This window comes from Camellia sinensis, chromosome 7 (assembly GCF_055761805.1).
Source record: "Camellia sinensis isolate YWXY chromosome 7, ASM5576180v1, whole genome shotgun sequence".
NCBI lineage: Eukaryota > Viridiplantae > Streptophyta > Magnoliopsida > Ericales > Theaceae > Camellia > Camellia sinensis.
In genome coordinates, this window is record NC_138967.1 from 171,772,453 (window position 1) to 171,793,160 (window position 20,708).

The window sequence follows — 20,708 nt, forward strand, 5'->3', positions numbered from 1 at the left end:
GAATGAGAATTGCCGAAGTCTGACGACAATGACAGAATGACGTAAGCTTCACCGGAGAAGAGGAACGAAGACAGTTGCAGAAGCTTGAAAGCTTGGAACAATGACAGATTTAAGCAAAAAATCTAGAAAGAGAAAAAGCCAGAGGATTGAATGAAAAAAGAGAAAAATAGTCAAGAAGACGACAAAGTTCAAGAATAAAGCCAAGTGCACAGGCACTAAGTAAGTATGTGAAGAACAAGAAAGTAATGACCCAGACACGATACTAGCAACAAAAAGCGGATATGACAAGAACAGTGCCAGGCATTCAAACAATTCAAAACTTGAAGAGAGACGAAAATAGAAGGCAACATATAGCAAGTAAACAGATTCAGAAGAGTTGTGAAAGATTGAGCTTAATAGCAAGTAAAGAGTTTATGAACCTACCAAATGAACGCCGATATGAAATCGCCGGAGTCAAATAGATGACTGGAAATGGGGAACTCACCAGAGAGTATGAGTGGAGCAGTTGCAAAAGCTCTTGGAGTTTACGAATTAATGGAACTAGAACCTCGGCTAGGAGGTGCGATTTGAAGCAGCTTGGAAGGCATGAATCTTGATACTTGACAGAAGTGGAAAGTAAAGTCCAGGGAACTTTGAGATCGGCGAGTTCGATCTCGGACAGAGGGGCACAGATGAACGAACAGTGTAGGTTCCATCACCTCAGAATGCCGAGGTAATAGAACCTAGGGGCAGTTGTGGGGATATATTTTCTGAGTACCAACACGTGGCAAGGTGACGCCGACGTGTCGGCCGAGGTACCACGTGTCCTGGTCGTGACGCCGAGGTTATCTCGGCAAGGCCGAAGTTATCTCCGAAGATATCGGAATCCGAGATAAGCGGATAAAGGACAAGAGTCCTAGAATAAAGAGGGAACTCAACCTAGATATGGACAAGAGTCCTAGATTGGGAGAAGACTTCAGTTTGGGTAAAGATAAGACTCTTAGAGAGTTTATCCTAATCTTACTGGGAGTCCAAGATTAGAAGTAATCCTGAGTCCATAGAAGTTGGGCTTCTATTGGGACTAGGTTTATGTTGGCTATAAAAGAGAGGCACCCCCATGGGTCTAAGGTATGCTTTTGATACTCAAGGTTGTGAGTTTAGCTCTTGATTTATCTTTGAGAGATATACTGACTTGATCGTCGGAGTGCCCCCGGGTGGATGAACCACTGTCGGAATCTTCTCTTTCTGTTGCAGGTCAGTCAGGTGCCATCTATTCTGCCGGTGCTCTCCAGCTGGTTACTAAGCGGGCAGTGTGGTCAGAAAATCACCCACACACTACAAATGGAAGCGGTGGTTCGGTGTTGGTAGCTTCCACAATACGCAGGAGGGCTCCCATCTCTATATCTATCTATAACCATATATAAAAAAAGGCGAAAGCTTAATGTTGTGTTCAGTTTCCATTTCACCAACATGTAAACAAAACTAGACAACGCAATACGTAAGTTCCTTTTTGAGCCATGTACTGTGTGTGTTTTGTACCTCTCTCTGTTCCATTGTGAATTCTAAGTTTGTTTCCTTTTGTATTTTTATGTTGCTCACAGCTGCGCTGCGAAACCGGACAATTTGGTATGTAAAATTCTGGTCTTACAGTCTCACAATTCTTAATCTTTTACGTAAGTGTTTATATCTCTTTTATTCGTGTTTGTTAGTATGTAGCCCAATTACGCACACCATTTGTTCGATAATATACTTAACTGATAACCAATTTATATAAAATAGCAACAAGGTTTTTCCATTTGTTTCCCTTGACTGGAATATCTCTAATGATGAAGATGAACACTATGAAACCCAATATGGTAGCTACTGGCATTGAAATCCACTCAAAATATTGAAAATAGGGTTTCATAAGATTAGGGTTCTATGTTTTCTGTGAGTCCTCTTTCTAATAGCTTGTGATTTGTCTCTCTTCGAATGGTAAAAGAATGTGATTTTCAGATTATCTTACGTTATTTATGTGGCAAGTTTCATAGAAAAGTAATCAATTTTTTTCATTGTTTGCATTGTTCTTTATATAAGTTTTTGATACCCTATTATAGTTGAATATTTGTTAATTGATGAAATTAGCTCTGGGTTGTAATGTAAAAAGTGGGTTTTGGGTTATAGACTCTCTGTTATAGGTTTACATTTTTGGTTTGATTTAAGGGTTGTTTGAGGTGTCCTAAATAAGTGCACTTTTTGTTTTTTTGGACTAAAAAGTTGAGGAAAAAAAGATAGATGTTTGGATTAACTTTTTGACTTTTTACAAAAAAATATGTATTAAAAAATTGTATAAATAAGTGTGTAGGAGAAGTTAGTGGAGTAGGCATATAGGTTGGGTAGGGTAATGGGTTGGTTAGGAGATGGAAAATGATTGCCTCTTTTTCGGACTTGAATTGGACGATGTTGTTCGGCCCATGGGGGCCCACCATAGGTCCCGTTTTGCTAATCGGAACCGTTCAATGTGTAGAACTCATCGAGTACTACATGCTTATAAAAAGTCACATTGATTGAATATCGATAGCTATCTGATCGTATTAGTTTTTCTGTCAACTGTTAACTATAACACCATTCATTTTTTATACAAAACTGATTTGATCATTGATTTGATCATGTAGTTAACAATATCCAATCAACGTGATTTTTTACAAGCATATAGTTCTGGACGAGTTCTACACATTAACGGTTCGGATTATCAAAACAAGACCTATGATGGGGCCTCCACGGGCCCAACATTACCGTCCAACTTAGTGATTTTATATATGTAAGTTTTTTTTCCCTGTCATGGTACTAAAGGGGTCAAGTCAGTCCCGAAAACTATGTAAAGTTGATTTGATTAAAATATTATGGATATTAATTTTTTTATATTTTTAATTTGTGAATAGTGATAACTGTTTTGTTTTTTTTTTGTTTTTTTGTAACTTTTTAACTTTTTAAATTTTTTGGAACACTCCAAACCAGGCCTTAATGTATATTTGTTCATAGTGATTATGTAAGATTAGATTTTGATAATTTGCAAGTCATGATAAAATAGACAGGGACATCAACACTCCATTGTAATTTAGATGTTTGTGTCTGATTGTCAAACACATTGTTCAGTTATTCACTAAATTTTTTTTCCTGTTAAGAATGATGGATATAATTATGTCGGAGGTCCATGAAACAAAATCGAATAATATTGGCAACACAAGCAATGCTTGTTGATGATAATACTAAAGTTGTGAATTTGAGGGAAATCTAATCTAATTTAAATGTTTATGTGTCTGGTGTTGATATAGATGCTGGGTCCAAACTTGTTAGGAGAATTGCAAAAATGGCACCTGGGATTGGTGGCTTTGGAGGAGTTTTCCCTCTTGGTATGTCCTTTTTATTCTTTTCTTTTTGGGCAAATTACACAAATAGTCCTTACAGTTTGGGGCATGTGTCACTTTGGTCCTTGACTTTTCAATTGTGACACATTTGACCTTGAATTTTGTTCCAAATAAGGACAATTGAAGATATCATTAGATTTTTCAAGGGTAAAATTGTCAATTTGATGAAATATAAACTAATTTGACAAAAATAAATGCCAAACAAATATTTTTGAATTTTTAAAAATTATTTCTACCCACTAAAAATAAAATTATGTAAAATTAATAAATCTTTTAGACATTTATTTATTTATTTTTACCAAATTAATTTTATTATGTGTTTGGATGATGATCATGTAAAATTAATTTTAAAAAATTAATCATGTAATTTTTATTAATTTTACATAATTTTATCATTGATAAATAAAAATAATTTTTAAAAAATTAAAAATATTTTTTGACATTTATTTTTGTCAAATTAGTTTATATTTTATCAAATTGACGATTTTACCTTTGAAAAATCTAATGATATTTTCAATTGTCCTTATTTGGAACAAGATTCAAAATTCAGGGTCAAATGTGTCACAATTGAAAAGTCAGAGACTAAAGTGACACAAACCCTAAACTATAGGGACTATTAGCGTAATTAACCCTTTCTTTTTCTATTCTTTTGTGTTTTCAATTCTTAGATGTAGGATGTATGAAATTTGGGATGTTGATTCAATTTAGTAGTTCTACTCATGGATTTGACAAGGAAAAGGGGAAGAAATTGTTAAGAAAATCATTATTACTTTGGTTACCATGAAAACCATGAAGAAAAATAACCATCAGGGAAGTTTTTAATTCTGAATAACTCTCTTTTTCAATTTTTTATTACTTCATAAAAAAATTTGTAATCTATTTTAGTCCAATTCACAATATATATATATATATATTTTTACCTTAGAAATTGCAAAGACAATGTTAGGTAAAAATTGTAATTAACAAATATTTGTCAGCCATGCATTCAATTTGATATCTATACTCATATAGACATAAAGTTGGGTGTTCATTATCTATTTACTAAATTAGTTATATAGACATATAGTGGGATGAGTTTGTGTTGAATTTGATTGAAGGATCCAAACTAGAGTGAGAGATTAAACACTGACCTACACATGCCAGAAGATAAAAAAATTGTAATGGCTACAGAGTTATGCTGGTTTTTGCTGAATAATATAATTCTTTAACCATCTCTTTACTTTTATCTCCTAGAATGCCAATGTTAGGCTGGTGATAAATCTACGACTTGGGTTATTGAACATCTCCAATGTATCCACTTTCATGAAAACTGTCACATAGCTGTAAGAGAGGCTTTCTTTACCTTTCATTATCTAAGTTGAAAGCCTTGATTTGGTCTCTGTTAGTCAATTAGGGAAAAAGAAAAGAAAAAGAAAAAGAAAATTTGATTTCATTGTATTTTCAAATGGATCGATTCAATTGTTGATTTTTATTTATTTTTTTATTATTAGTAAAAACATTCTTTAATTGAAGATGAGATGGTATCTTTCCATGTATTTCACTAGAAAATCATTGAGAAACTGAAGGTTTGGTAAATGCTATCAATGTTATGATAGTAATTTATTCCATGTTGTCTTGACAGAACTTTTTACTATTATATGCATGAATCAATTAAGCATGACACACAGTCAGTGTGATTAGTTTTGGAGTTGCAAATGGTTTGAAATCAATTCCTTTTCAATATTTGTTGTTACGCTTTTGCAAATTTTTTGTTTGTAGATGTCAAGGTATTTGCAAGGTAGTTGTGTATCGTGCTTCGTGTCATGCTCCATTTGTTTCCGAATTGTCTTTTACACCTTTTTTATGAGCTGGGACAACCAATGAAAGATTTCCCAATACAATAATTCCAAGATTACATTTTCTCATGATTTGCATGCTTTCCGTTCTCAACATGTATAACGTAGCAGATCCTTTGGGTGTTTCATTCTAGGTAGTTTTGAACTAAGTCTATTGATTGATCATTCAGACTACCCCTAATTGTGTATGTGCATAACTTGGTAATCATATGAACTAGGAAGTAAGGCATTGTTGTTCATGCTTGCTTTTTTTATTGATTCCTCTTTCGTTAATTACTTTTTTTTTTAATCTCTTTTTCTTCTTTTTTTTTTTTTTTCCATTCAATTCAAAGTTGTTTGCCTACTAATCTTTGCCCTTTTTGTGTGGATATGTTTGTGTGGATTACAAATTGCAGGAGAAAAAGAATGTTCAAAGATATGGACAGAAGGTGATGCAAAATTCTTAATCGAAACAATTTTACACAATACATAAAGAGATTATTGCAGCATCGTATGGAAACTTATAGGCAACATTCGAAGAAGAAGACATAATTTCAAAGATTGTAAAATCGCATTCATTCATAGAGAAGGTAACTCTGCAGCAAATGTATTATGCAACCACGTCAAAGGAAAGTATGGAAACTTCAAATTCGATGACAAGACTTTACCACACAAAATTAAAAATATTGTACATCAAGAAAGACAAGGATGTATCTATACACATTATATATAATCACACTAACATAGGGTACTTCTTCTTCTTCTTATCCTTTGTAAACAAATCTCCGTTGTACATATCTACTATAATGTATAATGTTATGAAAACAAGCTATTGTATAGAGTGATATAATGAACATATATATTTTTTTAGTTAAATTTATGTTATAAGATGTATACATATAACAATGTTATAAGGAATACAATTTCTTATTATTAATAACAGTGTTATAACTATATAATTTCTTTCCAAAATACATATAAGGAAAGTTTGAACGAATATTTGAATGTAAATTTTTAAATTTTACTTGCCAAGTTATTTAGATAAATTACATAGATGAATTATTTTTCTATTAGTAAATGAATATAGTGCTCTTCTCTATAGTTTTGTCGACTTGGTTATCAAAAAAATATTTTTTTATTACAAATATGAAGATATATTTACATCTGATATGACACATAATTACATTCATATTTCTATTAATTTGAAAAGAAATTCACAAAGAGAAAAATAGAAAGTAGACAAATTAAATATAAAATATACCTACATTTCACTTTTTAAATTTATAAATCAAACATAATTTTAAAAATATTTATATTGAAACTGCTTGTGGGGCCAACTAGTAAGTTGAAAAGAAACAAACTCCTTGGTCTAAAAAATAATAAAAAGTATAAAATTTCTTTCTTTCTATGGCCCTGTTTGGTACAGTTTTTTTTCAGCTTATTTCAGCTTTCAGCTTAATTTAAACTATTTTGATGTATTTGGTTTAGCTTAACAATGCAGCTTATAGCTTTTTGTAAGTCAGAAATCAGCTTATTCTTTGAATGGGGTAGGAGAAGCTTAATTTATAAGTCAGAAATCAGCTTATGTTCATAGTTAAAAGTTATAAACTGTTAAGATATAAGTTATAAGCACTTTCTTACAGTTCTACCAAACAGACTTATGTATTCTTTGTGTTTGACTTTCTTATCCTACCATTGAATTGTGGTCAATGAATGCCATCGCATTACCCATTTCATCTCCTACTTCCCGATGCACGTGTTTATATCAATAATTGATGTGTATAATTTTATATTTTATGAAAGGATAAATCTAAGTGTAGATGAGTCTCATAAGCGAATTTTTACATAATATAATAAAATGTGAGATAGAATAAGGTTTTTTTTTTTTTTTTTTTAAGATTCATAGATAGAATAAGTTTTACATGTCAGAATTATTACATGTGTGATATATATTTTATCTTACATATATCTTATTTTGTGAAAAAAATCTTTTATTAATAACATTATATATTTTGTAATAATTGCATTGAGTATTGTCCAATAAATTGTTTATCAATGACTAAATAATAAATTTTCTACTTATAATCGTCATAAATTAAAGTATAATAAAATTTGTCAAGTTTCTCTCAAGTTTGTATCTCAATTTAAAAGAGTTTGAGGGCTTTGTAAGACCCATCAAGGATTCCGTTTCAATAATCTTAACTATTTATTTTATAATATTCTCGGTGTATAATATTCACGGAAAAATAAATAAATTTATCCGGTAATTGTAACCCTTCTTTGTCTTGAGTGATTTTTTTTTCCCCAAAATTATGTCAAAAAGTTTTATCTTTCAAATTCATCTTATGTTGATGAATCTTAGGAAGTGCAAAAAAGTTTTCAATCAAAAAAAAAAAAAAAAAAAAAAAAATTCCAGTTCGTCTAATTGAGTGGAAGGTAAGAGTGTAAAGTTTTTTTTTTTTTTTTTTTTTTTTTTGACAAAAAAAGGCTAATGGGGCTGTTTGGGTAATTGGATTTGTGGCTATTTTAGTTAAAATAGTTAATAAAAATAAAATAAATTAAAATAGTTAATAAGATAAAATATTATATTCAAATCATAATTATTTCATTTTTTTTTCTCACAACCATCAAATCAACTATTAAAAAAAATCAATTTTTATCCCAAATATAACTTTTTTAATCAAGTTAAAATAGTCAAATAATCAAAAACAAATAAATAAATAACAAAAATAACCAAATTTCTAAACAGGGCAATATCAAACATTCACTTTCGAGGTGTGCTTTATTTTTATCTTTTTTATTATTTTAATTAAAAAGTCTAAGCTATTGTAAAATAAGTATCTCTTCTTGTTGAGTAATGCGGTATTATATGTAAGTTATATCATTTGTGAATTTAATTATCACAAATGACATATAAATCATTCCAAAAAAAATTGAGTTATAACCAAACATTACATGAGATAAAACCAAATAATTATTGAATCATAACCAATATCATAATGGATTATAACTAATAATATAAAAAGTCATAACTAATGACACAAAAATAGTAACCGAAAGTGTATTACAAAGTTAATAACTAAATGTGTATATATTTTGAGTTTTTCTAAAATATTTCTATGTTAGGTACATGAGCAATTATATCCTAAATTCAATTTTGTTTTTTCAAATCTCTCAACTTTTAATTTTTACAAATTCATTTTACATGTTAAATTTAATCATCAAGTTTATAATCCTATTTTCTTAAATAAAATATTTCTTTGATTTAATTTTAAAAAAATAACAATACAGTGTAACAATCCAATTTTTTTTTACAAAACAATGAAAAAAATTATATACTTGAATAAATAAATTAATTTACATTTTGGGTGCAACGCTAATAAATCTCAAAATATGATCTTGTGAACTGTTTAGTCTTTCATTTTTTTTTTTCTTATAAACCCGAATGTCTCATTAAAGTAAAAATTATACAAAATGATGGTGTTTGGCAAGTGGGTTGGGGCTAAAATAGCCACAAAAGACAAAACAGGCTATTTTAGTCACAACAAACAAAACATCACATCCAACCCATAATCATTACACTCTTCTCTCACAAAAAAAAGCCAAAAAGCCAAAAAGCCAAAAAGCCCTTCCCAAACCAAACTTTTTAGCCCAGGCTAAAATAACCAAAAAAGCCAAAAAGCCAACCCACTTCCCAAACGGAGGCTTACAAGTTTAAGTTTAATTTTTTTAAGAATAAAAGTGAGTTTTTCTAAATATAAAATTATACATTTGGAGAATCTGCACTATAGAAATTTTAAATTTTCTCTCCTTCTAAAACAAATCTCACATTATGGAAAAAAAAAATTGTAATACTCTAATATAACACTCCAATGTAACATACTAAAAAAAAAATTTGGTATACTTTTTCCAAACATAATAATATAACACTTAAAAAAAAATTCTTAGTGTATTTTTCTTAAACGTAGTATTCCAATATAATATACAAAAAAAAAAATCTTAATGTATTTTTCTTAAACGTAGTATTCAATATAATATATAAAAAAAATTCTTAGCGTACTTTTTTCAAACGTAACACTCCAATATAACATACAAAAAAAAAAAAAAAACTCCTTAGTATATTCTTCCCAAACATAATACTCCAATCAATGTAATCCTAAATGTAGCACTCCAATATAACACACTCTAATGTAACACACAAAAAATTCCTTAGTGCATTTTTTCTAAACGTAATACTCACAGTTTAAAATTATACATTTGCTTAAAACTTACTAAGAAATTTTTGTACTCCTTTTGAAATGATTTAAAAAATCTCACATCTTTTTTTTGAGAATGTTATATTAAAGTATTATGTTTGAAAAAAGTACACTGATGATTTTTTTTATGTGTTACATAAAGTGTTACACTAAGGAGTATTTGTGGAGTGTTACATTTGGAAAAAAATATACTCAGAATTTTTTTTGAGTGTTACACTTTGAAATTGTACATTTGTGCAAAACTTATTAATGAGTTTTTATAAATGTTTGAAAAATCTCATATTTTAAGTCATTTTTATATTCCTTTTAAAATATTTTCCAAATAATAAAGATTCTTATATAAAAATTCATTCAAGATTTGATTTTCATAAATTGTGTACATTTTCTAGCACAAAAGAAAAAAAAAAAAAAGGAACAAGAAAATATAATAGAAATAAGGATATAATCATAAATTTAATTTTTAAATAATATATTAAATCTATTTTTTTAAAATTAACGAATTAATTGGTCTATAATTTTTTTTTAAATAAATCACTATTTTTCAAGATAAGAGTTATAAATAAATTTACCTACATTTTTATAACTTTATAATTTAGTTTTACTGTCATCACCGTCAAATTGTTCATCTTCAATACTAATTTTTACGGTATTGGTGGTCATATCCATACTAAGGCCAAGTTTGGCATAACCTAAATAATACAAAAAGTCAAAAAGTCACTATTCTATTTAAGTCACATCATCTTATTTAAATCACATCACCTCTCTAACACATCACATCAAACCCAACCCAAATTCAACCCATATAAGTCAATAAGTCAAAAAGTATACTTTTTTAGAACATCCCAAACTAACCCTAATTATATTTTAAATATAATTTGATCATATATTCTTAATATTTTTTAATTATTTAATACAAATTTATAAATTCTACTCGCTCTGCTGATCATAATACCGTTAGAGTAGTACGCAGTAATATCCAAGACCAATCAAAAACTACTCCCCACCGTGACTCAGAGTGGATATGGGACCCACGGTTAATAATTTTTGCCGTCCTACCATCGTTGTTTGAGCTGTAGGAATGTGGGACCCACCGTTACTCGGTTGTAGCTAGGGGTGGGCGCGGGTCGGTTGCGGCCACGAAACCTCCAATCCGCCATCCGTCCGCCAGATTAGCGGATTGGAGAAAATCAATCCGCATCCGTCCGCCAATCCGACAGATGTGGATTGAGCGGATTGGCGGTTTGGCGGATGGATGCGAATCGGTTTAGCGGTTTGAAATTTTATAAATTTTCAACATAATTCAACTTGTGCACTTCCTCAAAAAAAAAGAAAAGAAAGTATTACAGTCAATGACTCAAAAAAGTATTACAATTACTGCATGTATCATCCAAAGAAAGAAAGTTCGAAACTTTAGAATATCACAATCACTGCATGCCTCATCCACATAAAATATTACAATCTGTGGTTCTTAAAATATAAAAACAATTCAAATCATCAAAACTATGAGCAGAACAATAGTAGAGATTGTATGTCTCTGTATTATTACATTTATATATGTTTTTGAAAACAAAAACCAACTAGCATATGTTATATTTTCTACTTATTACTTTTAAAGTTAGATTTAAAAACCAAAAAATATAGATAAATAATATGTTTATTTTTTTCAATTAAAAAATGATATCCAAGTTGAAAACTTTTTTTCAACAGAATATTTGAACTCTTTTTCAATTGAAAACACAAACAAAATATTTAAACAAATTAAAAACACAAAGTCTTATAAATTACTAAGGGTGCTCGCGGTTTGGCGGTTCGATTGCGGCCAAAGGAAGTTCAAATCCGCCATCCGTCCGCCAAATTGGCGGATTGGAGAAAATCAATCCGCAACCGTCCGCTCGTCATCACGCATCCGTTCAAAATGCGGCGGATCGGTTCGGTTCCGTCGGTTTTGGCGGATCGGTATATCCGCTGCTCACCCCTAGTTGTAGCCATCATTCTCATTAGGGGAATTAAATTTTGAAAAATAATATAAAAGTCACCCAGTATTTAAAAGATAATTAATTAATAATTAAATTTTAATTATTAATTAATTATTTCTTAATATATTAACTTTTAGAATTAAATAAGAATACTCCTAAACTTTTCTTTTCCGCAAACATAAAAGGGGTACCCCACGACAACATTTCAATTGCACCTATCACAAAATTATTTTCATCTCACACATTTTTATAATTCGGAAAAATTATGAGTAGAGGTCTTAAGATTTATTTAAAGTATAGATTATTTTATATGATTTGAAAAATTATAAATATTTCTTGTCAAAATTTTTTATTTAACAGAATTAATTACAAAAATAAAATTCATAATTATTCTCTTATACAATAATAAAATTATTTAAATTATTAATTAAAACATATTTTTAATATTATTGAAAACTGTTAATTGAATTAATAATTTATTAATAAAAGAAACAATTTATTATAAAATTAAAAATTTCAAAGAATGAAATATAATTTCTAAAATTTAAAAAAAACGATTGGTATTTTAATTAAATTTAAAAAAAATATTTATAATTTACTCTTATAATTTTTTTTCACTGTGTACTATAATTTTTCATTTTCATTATTCCGCTTTTCTTTCATCGGACTTCTTCCTCCTGGTCTTCCTAGTTCTAATTTGACAACTCTTCTATCCCTTCAACTCTGCTTTTATTATTATTATTATTATCATTCCCAACTACTATCTTCTAGTCAACAATGGACCATTCCATTTTTCTCTCTACACACGTCTTCTACTGCACTTATAGCACACAAGAGGTGAGTATTTATTATTCTTATCTGGGTTTTCTTCATATCTGTTGCTTTTCAAGCTTAGATCCTGTTAAAGGTGTGTTTCTTCATATTGGTTTGCTTTACCCACATCTTCTTATGGCTTTTTAGTGATTGTTAATTAAAAAAACTCACCTTGTGCAATTAAAGAAAGGTTTGAATTTGATCAATAATTGGAGAGGAGCTATTGTTTTAGCTCTCTTTTTTATTGTTCTTGTTGTCATCATTGTTTTGTTATGGAGGGTTGCAATGAATTTGAACAGTTTTATCCACTCACAAATTTCTGTAATTTCTTTTTTATTTTATCATGCACTAACACTCCCTTAACAATCAGCATTTTACTCCTCTCAACATCAAAATCTTACATTTGATCCCCTCAACTATACAATCACATCAATTTCCCTCTTTCAAAATGGGTTATTTGCATGGTTTTTCATAGGTGAGGGATCTAATTGTTTGGTTTTGAAGTTGAAATGGCAAAGTCATAATCAGTGATAGCTGAGGGAGATGTCCATGTTCTCCATGTAAATTAACCCTTTTTTGGGGATCATAATTACTGATTTTCCTTTCTATTAAAATCTCATATGTTAAAGATGAATGATTGGGCTTGGGGTGCCTTGGATGTGTTATACATACATATTGTCTTAATGTCCCCCTATAAGATGCTTTGTTCTTAATTTTTCCATAATCACTTTTTTGTGGAAGGGGGGTGGGGTGGACCTGTGGTAATCCCTCAATTGAGTTGTAGTGACAAATATGACAAATATAGGTAAATACAGTTTACTTTTTCACAACTTTTATTGTCTGCAATTGGCTACTAACTTATAAGAGAAATACTTTTAATTGGTGCTTGGTTACTGTGCCTTGATATTATTGAGTGAAACAGAATTTTATATACCTGGAATTGGTGAAGTTTTTCTTTCTCCCCTCAACGACATTTTTTCCATGTTGATTATACAAGTCCCTTTGCCTTTTTCTTATGCAATTCTCTACTTCCAATCTATATTGTTTTCTTTTTGCTTGTTTAGGGACCTGTACATTCTCGCACAATGATCTATACAATTCTTTGGGATAAAAGAAAAGATAGTAATTTCTACATGTGAATATAATTTAATAGAGAATAATCATGTTGTTATGGTAAATACAAGGGAAGCCTTGTAGAATTTTTAATGCAATATCATGAATAATCATTTCTTAAGTTCTTTATTGTAGCAGACAAATAAAAGTTGAGTGGCTTAGGCAAACGCAATAAATTGACAACAGTATTTGCAAGCCAATAATTATAATATATTAACTTGTGTAAGAGGGGTTAACTCGAGCCTATCTAATTGATTAAGCCCCATTGGAGCTCAGTCAGAAAGCATAAAATTAGTGGGCCCAGAGATATCATCATTGAATGGGCCAGATAGCTCTAATCTCGAAAGGGTTCGAATCCATGAACATGGAGATCTATTTGAGCTCGAGCTCGAAAAGGTTTGGATCCACGAACCTAGAGATCTGAAGCGTTTGGCTTCGAACGGATTCAAACACAATCTAGAAGTCCCTTTGTTAATGAGTCCCATAACACTTGCGGACTCGAAGCTTTCCGAGATTTACACATCAGAACCATGAGCGTGTCGAAGTCCGAACACCCGATCCCCGAGGACGATGAGTGGAGATAAATTCACTCTTCGGTTAACCTAGCCTATACCCAAGTCGAGGTGGCACGATCTATTCTAGGGGGTCCCTGAGACTCGACAATATTTGCGGCAGGGCATCCTCTGGAACTACACCTTGTTGGAATGTGTCCTATATCGCCTGAAGTTGCCCCATCTGTGCTGGTTATAAGGCTCTAGTTTCCCTCTCCTTAACACTTGGGTTTTAAGAAGAAGTATGGGTTGGATTTTTCAATTTGGTACCAGAGCTTGGTTGGGCCTATGATTGGTGTGTCGTTTATCCGGTTATTGTATGTTGTGGTCTAGGAGGGTGTGTTGGAATGTGTCGCATATTGCCTGGAGTTGCCCCATCTGTGCTGGTTACAAGGCTCTAGTTTTTTCCTGCTTAATACCTGGATTTTAAAGAGAGGTGTGGGCTGGATTTTTCAACTTAGTATCAGAGCTTGGTTGAGCCTGTGATTGGTGTGCCGTTTGTCCGGCTATTGTTTGTTGTGGTTCAGGAGGGTGTGTTGGAATGTGTCTTACATCACTTGGAGTTGCCCCATCTGTGCTGGTTATAAGGTCCTAGTTTCCCTCTCTTTAACACATGGATTTTAAGGAGAAGTGTGGACTGAGCTTTTCAATTCCCCTGACCCTTTGGGATGATTGGGGATTATTGGTTAGGCGTAGCTAGGAAGAAGGGTCTGCTGAGAGGTTTAGGATTTTTCTCATCCTCAGAGAGATTATCTCCTCGGACAAAGTGGTTAGAGAGAATACTTCCCATGTGCCTTCTACATGGGCACCATTCTACATCATGAGGTGCCTATAAATAGCATCCACTCATAGCTTTACAAGGGATGAATTTTGGAGAGACAATTTTTGAGAAAAAACTAATTTCCCTCCTCCATTATCTACCTTGAAAGTGAAAGTGGGAGATCCATGGGAGAGCCTTGCCATTATTTTCTCTATAACTGCTTTGCCTTCTTCTTCACCCAATCTCTTATTATCTCTTTGCTATTGTGTTTTTAAGTTGCAACCGTTGAAGAATCTAAGCCTCTTATTATTTCTAGAAGATTCGAAATTTCCGGTGGACATTCGAGGATTCCGGGACCTTTGAATTTTCCGGTGACATCCCCGCACCCTGCTATACAACTTGTTAAGTTGTTATAACTATTATTATTTTATTTAGCAACTAGTATTATGGTACTGTTATGCAACTAATGAAATTCATTTATTTATTTCTTTTTAAATGGAGTTTAAAATATAAAATCTCTTGAAAGGTTAATCTGCACTTAATCTGTGAATTCATGTGATAACATGCTCATGTTTAATGGTTTGATTTCGCAGGGAAGGGCTTTGATGTAACTTAGGTACTGACGACATACACAGACCGGTGTCATGACTTGTTTTTCTTTCTGTTTCAGAAAGAAGGTAGTCTCCCCATCAAAGCAAACAATAGACATTGAAGAAGGTAAATTTCTAGACATCCTTTAATCTGCGGTTGCGTTTGGATTTATGGATTTGGCATCACTCATTCAATAACTATGACCTTTAATTCGATGTAGTATTTTTTTTTTATTTACTTTTTTTAATATCTAGATTTCAAGAATAGATTTGAGAGTTTTAGATCAATGGACTTAAATAACTTGGACAACATGGTTGTCTGAAATCCTTCCATGAATGATTCTAGTTGTACATCCAAAATACATCTCTCTTATATATCTCGTCCTTTACTTCAGAACTATCAATCTACTTCTAATAATTAACCTTCCTACAATTTTATAAAGCTTAGCCTCAAATCCCTTCATTTCAAATACACTTATCCAAATGGAGCTGGAATGTATTGTTCTAGAACAGAATCTTGGAACATTATGTAAAAAAAAGTCTAGAACCCTACTTGAAGCAAGTTTATGTGTCTGGCTGCCTGTCACATTCTTTGGAGCACAAGCACACATTTATTCATGTACACATAGGCAATAATTGTTCGGACGGACTGGATTATACTGGATTAGAATTCTTAGGACTGTTAATCATGGGATTATTACCCTTTGGGTTGTGTATCATATCCCATGTTTGGATTGACCCAATATTATTGGGAGAGACCGACAAAATCCTATAAATTTTGTAATTTAGTTAATAATTCGAACCTCTCCTTAAAGCATCTCCAATGTTTGCTCTTTTTTTTCATCAAATTTGAGTAAAAGCTTCACCTGATATAGCGTGTTTCAATGGAGTAATCTAGGATTTCATCAAACCACCGGTCGACTGGGAGGACAATTGGGGAGATGTTCGGCTGGTCGACCGGCTAGTGTAAATTTTCCAAAATGCCGAAACAAATTTTTCAAGGAGGTGGTTGACCGGGGGGACAACCGGTCAGACATCCGGCCGGTCATCCGGTGCTCATGCATACCTGTAAAGCTAACAGTTATCTATAGTAATTTGATGAAAGGCTCAGGCATCGATGAAAGATCTGAGATATCCTAAATTTGGTATTGGTTTGATGTCAACATTGAAGCACATTTTTTATCAGTTTTTCATCAAATTTAAATTTTATGAAAAATCTGATGAAGGATTGGAGATGGTTTAGTCCTCTATTTTGTATTCCCCCGGGGGGATTCAATAGTCCCTTATATGGGGATATCATGTCCAAGTGGGCTATTAATCCGGATCCCAATTTGCTTAGCCAAACGGGGAATTATGTATTTTGTTAGATTATTAATCCAATCTCAAGGCCATGTCTGCCTAAACAAACATACCATAATATCTTGGCAGCTCAGATACTGCCATATACTTTGTCCGTGTGTAAATGCTTCTAACAAGGTTCAATATGACTCAGAGGTTTCAGGTGTCCAGAATGTTAAGCTATACACTTACAAAGAATTGAGCATTGCCACAGAGAATTTTAGACCAACTAACAAAATTGGGGAGGGTGGTTTTGGTTCTGTCTACAAGGTAACTGCATATTTTGTGATTTTTTTTTTCACACCCATATATTTATTTTGTGGGATTATTGACTAACTTTATATGCAACTAAACTAACCATGTTCTAATGGTCAGGGAAGTCTCAAAGATGGCACTGTGGCCGCTATAAAGGTGCTTTCTGCCGAGTCAAGGCAAGGGGTGCGGGAATTTTTGACAGAGATAACTGTGATATCAGATATAGAGCATGAAAACTTGGTTAAGTTGCATGGTTGTTGCGTGGAAGGTAGCCATAGAATCTTGGTGTATGGCTATCTAGAAAATAATAGCTTGGCTCAAACCCTTCTTGGTAAATCAATTTTTTTTTCACCCCCATATTGATGCATAATTATTTTTTTGTCTAAATAACGAATTCGTTAACATGCACTTTTAGGTGGACGCCGCAGTGGCATTCAGTTTAACTGGAACACGCGGACAAAAATTTGCATTGGAGTTGCACGGGGCCTTGCATTCCTTCATGAGGAAGTTCAACCGCATATTGTTCATAGAGACATTAAAGCAAGCAATGTTCTCCTTGACAAAGACCTCACACCAAAGATCTCAGATTTTGGTCTAGCAAAGCTTTTTGCACCCAGCCTAACTCATATTAGCACACGTGTTGCTGGAACATTGTGAGTTCATAAATTCCAATTCTACTATTTTCAGTCATGAAACTAATTTTACTAAACTTTCAGCATGAGTGGTATGATTTTTCATGTTTCATTTGATTGTGAGAATCCAACTTAAATCGTGCTGATTGCTGTAATGGTTTCAAAAGCATTTTTGTGAAGTGGTGTTCAGATAGATTTAATAGCATCTCAATGGTTCATGGAATGAAGGCAGGGTGAGCCAAGTCTGAAAGATTTTACCAAGGGAAAGGAAAATAATAGGGAAAGAAACCAAGATATAAATTTAGCTTCTTCACTTTATTATCTCCTTTTCTTTTCCTTTTCCTTATCTCCATTATTTTCTCCACTAATCTATAATCCAAACATAGCTTAATTGTTCCATATAGAGGTATATGACTTGAAGAATTGAACTAATTGGGTTATCTTAACCATCTCCGTGTTGGTCACTTTCCCAACTTATAGTCATCTTTATTTAAGTTTGTATATTTATCTTAAGTTACATATAGTTATGGCTGTACCTTAGATTATGATACTGGTCGGAAATCACCGGTTAGGTTGGTCCGACCAAGAAATGCGTGGGAGTCTTTGGGCATTTCTGGGGTTGAGTTAAGAAAAGACTGGCTACCTAGAAAGAACCCTCACTTCACACTTTCTATATATCTGTCTCCATTCAATCAAAGACGTCCATACCATAAAGAATCAGGCTTGGCAAAAACAAGACTAGGGAAGGGACAGACTCATTCATTTTCAAACTGATTAATACATGCTCGTCAGTTTAAGGTTTAATTTTCAAAGGTGTTGTGTAGCCTGTCATATTTTGCAATTAAAACACTCGATACATTATGGCTTTCTCAAGACATTTTTTGATGGTTGACAATACATAATTGGTATTTCATTTGTTTCATGTAGAGGTTACTTGGCCCCGGAGTATGCAATACGAGGCCAATTGACAAGGAAAGCTGACATTTACAGTTTCGGTGTTCTCCTCTTGGAAATTGTTAGTGGAAGGTGCAACACAAACAAGCGGTTATGTGCTGAAGAGCAATATCTTCTTGAAAGGGTATGGAGAGTTTGAATTCACATTTTTTTTAATGGCGGACCTCTAGATTTTATTGTATCTTTCACTTAGGTATTAACGTGATGCACTATAGATCAGAGGTTAATTAGAGACTCTAGCCATTTAAAAAAAATGCATTCTTTACTTGGATGGATAATAATTAGTCTTTTTTTTTTTTAATAAAAAAAAGGCTAATTGCATTCCCCTATCTAAAAAAAAAAGAAAGAAAAAAGAGAATTAATTAGTCACTTTCCTAGGAAAAAATGGCTGGAATCTCTATTGATATGACGAAATCTTCACTCTCTCCTAGCTAATTGCATTCTGTACTCGGATGGATATTAGAAGGATACTTCCTTCACTGTGGTCTGCAACTGTAATTTATTTTTTTAATGCTTTGTTTTTTAGAATTTTTTTTAATAGCGTTTGGTACAACGAAAAACATAAGTCAGCCGGAAACATTTATCGTGGTCAATGGAAAACAAGCTTATTTGGACAGAATTTTTCTTCAAAGGTAAAAAACATTTTTTAATTTTTGAAAGGTGGAAAATGGTCTTCTGACTAAATTCTTACCATCTACCACCATCACTACTGCTGCCACTCTACCGCCGCCGCCGCCACCAGCACCACACCAACACTATCACTATCACAATCTCTAGCACTCACAACCAAATATGTATAATGCGTTTTCTACTAAAACAAACACAGCGTTAATTTGTCTGAAAACTTTACTAAATTGCATAAACATCTTGCAGGTATGGAAACTGTACGAGAAGGGCGAGGTGGCAAGGTTGGTGGACACCTCATTGGAAGAAGACCTTGATATCGATGAGGCTTGCAAATTCTTGAAGATTGGTCTTCTTTGCACCCAAGGCTTCCCAAAGCTCCGGCCATCCATGTCCAAAGTGGTGAAGATGCTAACAGGTGAGATGGATGTTGATGACAAAGAGATATTAAAACCAGGTCTAATCTCTGAGTTAATGGGGCTCAAAATGCAAAAGGATACCACAGATACATTGTCTGCTGACTCCAAAAAGCATGATAACTCATCATCATCAGAGACGAGCACTTCATATGCCACCATGACTTTCACAGCAATAGATGAAAGAAGTAATTGACTTGGCACATGGTAAGAGATGTCCCATTCATGCTTGTAAGTTTTCATTTCCATGGTCCGTCAAAAGTGAATAGTTTCTCTGCATTTTCACAGAGACTAGGGTATTGCATATATATCATCTGGAATGGGGGGCTTCGCTGCAGCCATTGGTTGTATGAGATCAAAGAATTTCATGAGATGAGTTCCTCTCGCTCTTTTTCCGAACATTCATGGTTGTGCCTTCCTCCATTCTCCAGAGTGGTTTATTTTAACTTGACGGAGTTGGCATAAGTAGAAAGGAGCAATTCAAATTCATTGTCCGTAGTTGTCCAAATACTCTCTGGATCTGGATGTACAAAGTTATAATCTACTAGGATCGACTGTTCCAGAATCACCATTAAATTATATCAGATGTTAAAGATCAAATGAGTTTTTACACAGATATTTGCCATCATGCAGTTGGATATTGATGCACCATGGAACAGTATATATTGGGTGAAATGGAATTTTTGTATCATTTCTTTTCTTTTCTTTTTCTGTCTGAATTCATTGTAATTGTTGGTTGATTTACTACCCGTGAAACCCTTTTCTTTTTCTGTCTGAATTCATTGTAATTGTTCGTTGATTTACTACCCGTGAAAACTATCATGTTGGATGCAGTACCGTACGCGAAATTACGATTAATATCAAAAAAAAAATTCTTGCATTTACCCCTTTCCTAGTCATATATCAGTATGCATCTTTTATGGTATCATCATACCCTAAAAGACCAAAGGTTTGACATTGACAGTAGTTTGTTTTCTTGGAAGTAGACACAAGTTCAACATATTGTTTTTTTGTCTCACTGCATTTCAGGTTATGTTATGTGGTGTACCTATGTTTTTAACTTGTTTCTTTATCTTGGGCAGTGTATGTTTCATTCCTGTACTGTTTGGTTCTGGTTTTGTTTTGTCCATTTTTGTTTTTTTGTTTTTTTTTCTTGCTTTCCTGAAACAAAACAATGAAAAGTTTGAAGACAACCATTGGTATCATTTGTGTGCAAAGAAAAATCGAAAA

The 20,708-nt window shown here is 32.5% G+C and overlaps 1 protein-coding gene across 10 annotated transcripts; it reads left to right on the forward strand.

Annotated features, from left to right (window-relative positions):
* Positions 1 to 12,048: 12,048 nt before the first annotated feature.
* Positions 12,049 to 20,362, forward strand: LOC114256003 (cold-responsive protein kinase 1). 10 transcript variants are annotated; one of them, XM_028195549.2, is made up of 8 exons: positions 12,049 to 12,269; positions 15,263 to 15,386; positions 16,752 to 16,867; positions 16,973 to 17,183; positions 17,268 to 17,505; positions 18,412 to 18,562; positions 19,312 to 19,685; positions 19,767 to 20,362. In XM_028195549.2, exons 2-7 carry the CDS (start codon positions 15,314 to 15,316, stop codon positions 19,672 to 19,674), a joined length of 1,152 nt encoding a protein of 383 aa, XP_028051350.2. In that variant the 5' UTR covers positions 12,049 to 12,269; positions 15,263 to 15,313; the 3' UTR covers positions 19,675 to 19,685; positions 19,767 to 20,362. The 10 variants fall into 10 exon arrangements, with proteins under 10 accessions (XP_028051350.2, XP_028051353.2, XP_028051354.2 ...); XM_028195552.2 differs by having other exon boundaries at positions 19,774 to 20,362; XM_028195553.2 differs by having other exon boundaries at positions 12,094 to 12,269; positions 16,761 to 16,867.
* Positions 20,363 to 20,708: the final 346 nt, after the last annotated feature.

Bases quoted from the DNA above. Each gene is read 5' to 3' on its own strand.
- LOC114256003 (XM_028195549.2), top strand. From the start codon at position 15,314: ATGACTTGTTTTTCTTTCTGTTTCAGAAAGAAGGTAGTCTCCCCATCA. The intron at 15,387-16,751 runs GTAAATTTCTAG...AATATGACTCAG, and splicing joins AACAATAGACATTGAAGAAG to AGGTTTCAGGTGTCCAGAAT. The intron at 17,184-17,267 runs GTAAATCAATTT...ATGCACTTTTAG, and splicing joins CTTGGCTCAAACCCTTCTTG to GTGGACGCCGCAGTGGCATT.